The sequence below is a fragment of the Teleopsis dalmanni genome, chromosome 1 (assembly GCF_002237135.1).
Source record: "Teleopsis dalmanni isolate 2A chromosome 1, ASM223713v2, whole genome shotgun sequence".
In the NCBI taxonomy this organism is placed as follows: Eukaryota; Metazoa; Arthropoda; class Insecta; order Diptera; family Diopsidae; genus Teleopsis; species Teleopsis dalmanni.
This window is the reverse complement of record NC_051846.1, coordinates 219832281-219841288: the sequence shown is the minus strand read 5'-3', so window position 1 is coordinate 219841288 and position 9008 is coordinate 219832281. Positions and strand designations below refer to the sequence as shown.

The following is a 9008-nucleotide window of genomic DNA, read 5'->3' as shown; positions in this document are numbered from 1 at the left end:
AAAAATGATTCATTTTTCACCCAAAATTTCGGGTAGTTCCAGTAGGCCGATTGGGCTCAAATTAGATTCAAAAGAAAGAAAATATGAAAAACAAATATTTAGAAAAATTTCATGTTGGTTCAGAGGATATCGAACTTTGATTGGCTCATTTCTGTATTAGCACATTTTGCTTCGTCGGATTATTCTCCAACAAGACAATGCGAATGCTTACACATCTCGCCAAACACGCGACTATTTGATCATTTAAAAAATCGAATTGATGGGTGATACTTCGTAGTCCTGATTTGACCCTTAATGACTTTTTGTTCCCGAACACCAAGAATACATTGCGTGGATAATGATTTTTATCGGCGGAAAGCAACGGAAGCCGTTGTTGCATTTAGAAAACATGTTTTGAAGGTGTCTGAAGAAGATTGGGAAAAGTGTTTCAAAAGCATGCAAAAACGTATTAATCATAAAGGAGAATGCTTCGCGAAACAAAAAAGCAATTTTCAACGCAGTTAGTATTCTTTCATTATTAGGCGACCCTCGTAGTAGCTAAACATTGACATTATGTAGCTTAAAATATTCGTACAAGTTTCACATTTCATTTGATATACAATACTGTACGAGGTAACTTCCAAAAAAAAAATTAAGGGGCATATATAAGGTGATATTTTGAAAAAGTCAAAATAAGTTTTTCGCAGATAATTTGAAAACGGTAACTCGAAAAAAAATTATTCTGATTTTCGACTTCTACGTCTTTGGAAATTTTTGGCTGTAAACTAGTGTAAATAAACTATATATGATTAAAAAATAGAATTGTTTAATTTTAGTTTATTTTGGTTTTAAATAAACATTTCGGTCAAATTATAATTTAATTTATTCTTAAAAGGTGATATTAGAAAACACAACTTTAAATCTATTTTAATCTTTGAATAGGTTTGCCAAATTTTAAAGTGCAATGTAAATGTAAATTCAATGTACAGAATATTGAATTTAGGTGGTTGTTCTTCGTTTCATATTTAAAAGTTTTTATCACTTTTAAATATTCCAATTCACAATTTATAATTTAATGCGTATCATGCAAACGTATCCGTAAACTAAATAGTACTATATAAAATAAACCTGATTTACATTTTTTATATTAATTTGATTAAGTAATTTAGTGTTGCCGCCATATTGCCGGTAAGTTACTTTAAAACATTTTTTTGCTTCTTTTTGATTAATCTTCTTCTCTTCTCTCATAGCAACTATCGTAAATATAAAAAATTATTATTCTGAACGCATTGACATTGTTATATGTAATTAGTTTACGAAGATCTCACCTAAACCATAATTTTAAGCGTAGCGCATCGACGCCGTTTAGGTAATAACGAAATAAACGCTTATCACGCACGAAACCCAAGTTTTCATATAAACGTAAAGCGGGTATATTACGCATTTCTGTTTCTAGCACTACTTCATCAGCATTATCCAGAAGCATTGCCTATGTATTTAAAGGAATGCACTTTGTTTTATAAATGAAATGAGAGTAATACTAACCTCAATAGCTTTTTGTACAAGAGTTGTTCCTATTTTCAATTTCCTATATTCTTTGCGTACAGCTAGCATTGCTATGTACCCACGTCGAGAACTCGCGTGCATATCTAGCTTGCACACTATGGCACCAACATACTCATTACCATGTGCTGCCAAAAAGCACAGTTTTGGCCAGTTATATATAAAATAGCGATAAGTATAAATTGAATAAGGCTCCGATAGTTCTGCTTGTATCAGGCGCATGATGTCCTATGAAATATATAAAAGAGACAATATTAAAAAATTACAAAGAAAAAACATTTCAAAAACAGTACTTGAACTGAAATATTCTGTAGTCGGGTAATAAAGTAATAAAGTTATTTAAAAATATAGAATTATAATTTATTGGCTGTTTAGGAATCACTCACATGCATTTGTAGTTCTGAGTTATATTGCTTATACTCTATATAAACGTTGGTTACGTCTAATGTAGACATTGTGGATTCTTTTTTTTCATCATTGCTTCTAGCACATAGCTTGGCAGTAGTTAAGTTATCTGTGGCATTTGGTAGCTTTGTTGTTCCATTAGTTTCTTTGGACCGTTCAGCAAATTTAATGTTACTTGATATACTATCAGGATGTATGCAATTATTTCGCTCTACATTAACATTCAATTCATTAATTCGTGTAATGTCATGATCAATTCCGTTTTCAACTTTTGGTGGTATTAAAGTGGACACACGCTGGACTACTGCATTATTTAAGTTTTCTGAAACCGTATGGCATCGTTGATCGTCACAACTGTTCAAATAAAGACATTTGGCTTTAGGTTTGCCGATTTCATTTTTCCTTGCTGGAATACTTTCATCATTAGAATCATTTCGTACTGTAGCTACATGATGACCATTTTGAGTGACTTCAGTTCCATTTTCATAGCTTCGTTTTCCTTTGCTAAGCAACCCATTTAGTACATGATTATTTAAGCTGATTGGGTCAGCTATTTCAACTTGTTCCAATTTATTACAAATTCTAATTGTATCACCTTCTTTCGAATAAGTGTTCTCTGCATCTAAATTTGGTCTCATTACCGTAGGATTTTGTGATTTACAAGACTGTTTTTTGCTTCTACATTTCTTTCTAGATTTTTGTAGAGAGCATTGTGAGTTCGCTGTTTCGCCACTTGTGGAGCTTTCCATTACTTTATATTAATTTTGGTTTTATAAAACAGAACATTAAATTAATATTAATAACTATTTGTGGTTTTTCGTTCACTGTTGTTTTTAAATCCTTAAGTATTATAGCTCCGAAAGCCTTTTTGTTTTGTGGTCAATGACAGTATCTCACAAAAATTTCATAATTTCCATTCGCTTTTGTTCAAGTTGACTTTTTTCGCTGCTTCCTAATTTTTTGTTAATCTATAGTCAACGATGATTTTAATGATGTTAACATCAAAAATTTTTCCAATTTTTCTATTAAGAATGTTTTAACTATTATATCAATTTTGGATAAAATTTTAAAAAAAAAATCTCACTAGATTCAATTTTCGCTGAAATATTTAGTGTATAAGTGCAAGAACGTTGCTAATAAACAGCTGACATGATCGGAAACACTGAGACTACAAGGTGATTATGTATATTACAAATTGAACCATACATTGAAAAAGTATTAGAAGCTGAGAAAAGTGCATATCTGAATGATTATTGCTTATTTATCAAATATATTTAAAATAATATATATTATATATACTTATATTTATCTACTAATTTTTACATATCTCACGAGCCTTATTTCCACGCAAGTCTTAGAAGTTGTTATTTTAAGATCGCATAAACACCCTAGACTGAATTTTGCTTAAAAGAACTTTTACTTACTAACAGTAGTTTAGGCATCTGTCGTGTTCACGACCATTCTCTTTATTTATCAATTAAAATTTGCAATTTATAGCTTACAATAATATAGATGTAATTATAATAACCAATATAGATGAACTAATACACTTAGCAGAAAAACTCTGCGTACAGAAAGTAAATTTTGTTTCAACAATAAAAAAATTATTAAATAAATAGATTTTTTAAATCAATTTTATTTTTTATTTGTACTTTAATGCGTTATCTTCATTTTAAGCTAAAACTTATTTCTAACAGATTAGTAGAAAAACTATAATAATTAAAAATAGGCCTTTTCGGTGGCTCGCAAGTACGGCAAAAAATGCATGTTGGCCTATGTTGGCCACGCGAGTCATTGGCATCACTGTTGCAATCTGTCAAATGTTTTGTTTTGACAAACAGCAAATCTTATTTTTATAAAAATATTATAAAATTAAAATAAACAAGGAATTAAAAGGAATGGTAAGAATATTGGAAATTTAAAAATAAAACACTAAGATAAGTAAATTTTTGTAGGTACTGTCGATGTTGGGAGAAGAAAGCAACGTTTTACTTGCGTGTATTTCTATAAAAAAATATTTTATGCATGTAAACTACAAATTAAATGAAATAAAATAAATGTTACTTGGTAATAACTAACATAAAAAAAAAATTCAATGTGCTTAATACTTACGATTTCTACATTCTTATTATTTTTTCGTTACTTTTCAAGATTTTTCAAATTTTTGAATTCTGTTTGAATTTTTATTTCCTCAATTCTTGATATTTGATTGCACTATTCGTTGGAATTTTCAATGAAGGTTCATAATAGTTCGCTTATTGCGTTGGTAACATTTTTTTTTTACTGGCCGATGTGGTTGGCCAGCATAACTATGCTGGCCGAGGTAGAGAAAATAGTGTTGTTGTTTTGCATACATTGCGGCCAGTATAGGCCTGCATAGGCCAACAACTTGCTGTTTTTTGCCGTGCTTGCGAGCCACCGAATACACCTAATGTAAAAAATCAGCGCTATCGGTGGCAGAAAAAGTCTGCGTACAAAACATATAAAGGGGAATTCCCGAAGTTTTAAAAGTAGAACTTTGGCGTCCCTTATATTTTATTGAACCGGTATGTCATTATACACAATCCCAAGCACTTATTTTATAATTAAATGATTAAAAAGTAATTAAATTTATAATGACAAATAAAGGGAAAAAATTATTATTAGTAAGAGCAGTATTATTATTGATCTATGGAAAAAAAGGAAAATGTATCGTGAAATTGGTCAAATCGTTAAGCGGTCACATTCTTCTATCTAAAGAGTAGTAAACAACTACAGCTAAACAATATTATTGACCTCGAGGTTGCGATTTAGGCGTCCATCCAAGCTGTCAAGAAGAGAAACCCACACCATTATTAATTCAGTGAAAGATAAACCTCGTCTAACTGGACTTCTGTTATATAAATATATTGACCAGACATTCCAGAAGTAAATTCACGTGGATACTGTACACAAAATATTAAAAAAATACCACTACCATGGCTGGTTTGCACGAAGCAAGCCGCTTATCTCCAAAACTATTAGAATGAAGCGTTTAGCATTCGCAAGGGAGTATTTAAAAAAGTCTCCAGAATTTTGGAAACCCATAATTTTTTCAGACGAAAGCATATTTTGTCTCTTTAGCATTAAAGGTCGAACGATTATATGGCGAAACCCGGGTACTGCCTTTAATAATAAAGATTTGCATCCAACAATAAAACACGGTAGTGGAGGAGTAATAGTGCGGGGGTGTATGGCGAGTAATGGAGTGGGAAAAATGAAATTTATTGAGTCGATAACGAATAAAGTTGATTATTTAAATGTTTTAAAACGCAGTTTAAAGAGCAATGCCGAGAAGTTGGGGTTACAGAATAATTACTTACTTTAACAAGTTATCGACCCAAAGCACACTGCAGAAGTTGTAAAGCTTTGGTTGCTTTAAAATGTCCCCAAGCAAATCAAAACGTCACCATAATCGCCATATTTGAATTCTATAGAAAATTTGTAGGATTTACTGTAGCGTTGGGTACGTGAATACAATATAACCTCCAAAGAAATGCTGAAGAACATGAGAGACGCGGAATGGGGCAAAATAAGCAACGATGAGACTGCGAAACTGGTCAATTCGATACCAAAACGACTTATGGAGGTCATAAAAAGGAAAGGTTATCCAACAAGTTACTAAAAACGTAAAATCTTTAAAAAAATAATATATTTCGACGCTTTTTAAACTCTTGTACGCAGACTTTTTCTGCCACCGATAGCGCTGATTTTTAATATTTTTAATTATTATAATTTTTCTACTAATCTGTTAGAAATAAGTTTTAGCTTAAAATGAAGATAACGAAATAAAGTACAAATAAAAAATAAAACTGATTTAAAAAATCTATTTATTTAATAATTTTTTTATTCTTGAAACAAAATTTACTTTCTGTACGCAGAGTTTTTCTGCTAAGTGTATATCCTAACCGTATTGAAGACATTATTTCCTTACGAGCTCAGACTAAACTGAACTGATTGTGCTACTGATGTTGTTTGGTTGATTGGAGTTACTGCCTGTTAGTACCTTTACTCCGTTCTCTTTGTGAACATCTTAGTTATGTTCACTGGGTCAATATGTGGTCTTCATTTTAATACTTTATCTTGTCCTTAAAGTATTAAACTTCTTAGGTCGGCGTACCTGACATCTGTTCGACGATATCCTCTGAGTCTGAGTATATTAAAAATTGAATTTCCGTGATAATCCACCTTCTGAAATAGTTTTAATGCTTTGTCCTTTATGTATTTCTTTACGGTTTCTATTTTCAGATCCTTATGTATGTCCGTGTTCTTGACACTGCAAATCATTCTTTTTTCTCGTATGTGTGGTTTCCATGTAAATTTTTTGTCAAGTAAAATTCGTGGATATTTTACTTTTTCTTTCCATTCTATTTCTCTGTTGTTTACTCGTAGTTTTTGTGGTTTTTATAACTTCTTCCTTGTTATGAGAATCGCTTGTGTTTTTTCGACGTTTATTTTGATATTCCATTTTTTCAAGTACTTTTTCAGTTCCTCTATGTATCCTTCCAGATTTCTTGTGATTTGTGTCTTCTTTTTGCTGGAATACAAAATACATGTATCGTCGGCGTTAAGAGATAATATCCCCTGTATACAGATTATACAGTATTAGTGATGAGGGTGATCCTTGAGGAACTCCTGCCTCTATATTCTTTATTGATGAGAAGTGCTTATTCAATCTAACTGTGAATTTCCTATTTTGTAGGATTATCTTAATTAAATCCAATGGAATATCTGGTCTTTGCAGTTTGACTATTAATCCGGCATGCCAGACATGCTTTTTCTATGTCGAACATCACTATCCCTGTTGATTTCTGTTTGCTCAGTGCTGTTAGTATATTTTGTGACATTCTTGCTAGTTGAAGCTCCGTTGAGTGGTTTTCCATAAATCCGTATTGTGCTGGAAGAATTAGTTCTTTCTCTTCGACTGTATCTTTCAGACTGGAAAGAATTACTCTCTCTGCTATTTTTCCAATAGCTGGCAACAAACTTATTGGTCTCCAATTTTGTGGAAAAGTTAGTTTTTCCTCCGTTTTGGTAATACAATAATTGATGATTTTTTCCAAGTGTTTGAGAAATTTCCTTGTTGAAATACAGTATTTATTATAGTTGTGATCCTTCCTCTTACTATATCTGGTATCTCTCCTGGGTCAGTTGGTCTTTTGTTATCACATTGTCGGGCTTGAATCTCTTTAGCTTTTTTTTCGATCTTTTCTTTCCTTTCCACATCATCGTCAGGGTCCGTGTTGTGCATGAATTGCAGCTGAAGTGTGCTTCCAAATGCTTCTGCTTTGTCTTCTGTGCTGAATTTTATCTCTACTTCTCCATGTATTGGTGGTATGTTTTTTCTATTCTTAAATCGGAAGAATTTATTGAGACTCAGAAAGGTTTGTCACTTATTTTTAAAGTCTCCATAAAATCCTCCCACTTGTCGTTGTGGAACTCACTGATTTTTTTGCTTATTATATTTGTGAGGCTATTACCTTCCATTCGTGTTGCTGGATCGCCCGTTCTTTGCGCTCGTTTGCGTATCCTGTTTCTCCTGGTGATTAATTCCTTAATTGTCCTGGGTAAATCAAAGTAGTTTCGTGCCTTGAATTGTTGGGTCCTTGAATTAGCGCTTTTATCTGTTATAATTTTTTCAGTTAAGAAGCTGATGCTCTATTCTATATCTTCTATATTCGTGTTGAATTGTTCCACTTCTTATAGTTCTTTGAACTTTCTCCAGTTCGTTATTGTCTTCGTTGGCATGGGTATGTCAATGAAACAGTTCTCGATAGTGAGCACAACAGGTTTGTGATCTGATGACATTTCGTCTAAGACTTCAATATGTACATTGTAGTCGAAGTTTTTTGAGGTTCCTATATCGATGGTATGTCCCCTTCCATAATGTGCAAATTGTATTGGTTCTTCTGGCACATGTAGTTGAATATTGTTGTTCAACATGTACATGCTCTGAGAGGTCTATAAACTGAAGACAGTGTGAAATCCATATTGTTGTTTTTGACCTTAACTGAAGTAGTTTCCAATGCTTCCAGTGCTATTGTTATAAGATGATGGGGGATTTCTTTATTGATGACTATTGCGGTGCCACCCCCTCGGTTTCGTGTCCTATCCCTTCTGTATATTATGTAATTCGGAATCCTCCAATTCATTGATGGTTTGAGAAACGTTTCTTGAAGAAGTGTCTCGTCTATTTGGTATTTTATGAGAAGATGTCTGAATTGTCCTTTCTTGTTTATAATGGAATTCGCATTCCATGTTAGTATTTTAATATGGCTTCTACTTTCCATTATGGATCTTGTTAGTCGCCATCATTGTGCTGAACATGGTTTGCATCATGTTCTGAATCATAGAGTTCATTTGTTCTTGCATTTTGACAAAGAACATTTTCATACTTGGAGCTTGAGGGGAAGGTCTAATGTTTTTTATGCTGGCATTTGCAGCTGCCACGTAAGATTTTTTAATCATTTTGTACCCATTTGAACATTTGGTCTTGTTCTTTGGGTTGGGTTGGTTTTTATCCAGCTAGAGTTTTTAGGATTTTTAGGGCAGCCTCCATAACTAGCTGGGTGTTCTCCACCACAGTTAGTATATTTTGGCTTTTGCTCTTTTGGTCGTTTGCAGTCTTTTGTATGATGTTTTCCTGTGCATTTCACATATCTGGCAGTTGCTTTGCAATTAATGGCGGCATGTTCGAATTGCTGGCAGTTATGGTATTGGATTTGATTTTTTTTGTGTCTCTGTGCTTCGATTGTTACTTTTAGGTAACATAAATTAGTTATATTAAAAATGTGTTTCTCCTCTTTAGGAAGACGAACTTTTAAAAGATTAGAAGTATATAGCATTCCTCTCTGTGAAAGCCTTGTGCTTTTAAATCCCATTTATTTCGTCTGGTGAAAGGTCTTTAAGACCACGAATTATTATATTTAATTGCTTTTCCTCTGTGAGGAAATAAATGTGGTATTGGACTTTTACTCCCGTCAAATACCGGGATAGATGTCTGTGGTCGTTCACAGTTTCCGGGTAGATTTGTATACCCAGAC

The 9008-nt window shown here is 32.7% G+C and overlaps 1 protein-coding gene across 2 annotated transcripts; it reads right to left on the bottom strand.

The window, feature by feature from the left end:
- Positions 1-855: 855 nt before the first annotated feature.
- LOC119672242 lies at positions 856-3093 on the bottom strand. 2 transcript variants are annotated; one of them, XM_038083247.1, is made up of 5 exons: positions 3032-3093; positions 1929-2969; positions 1525-1770; positions 1308-1468; positions 856-1232 (listed from the first exon to the last, which is right to left on the bottom strand). In XM_038083247.1, the coding sequence occupies exons 2-5, from the start codon at positions 2694-2696 to the stop codon at positions 1205-1207; spliced, it is 1203 nt and encodes a 400-aa protein (XP_037939175.1). In that variant the 5' UTR covers positions 2697-2969; positions 3032-3093; the 3' UTR covers positions 856-1204. The 2 variants fall into 2 exon arrangements, with proteins under 2 accessions (XP_037939175.1, XP_037939174.1); XM_038083246.1 differs by lacking the exon at positions 3032-3093 and having other exon boundaries at positions 1929-2997.
- Positions 3094-9008: the final 5915 nt, after the last annotated feature.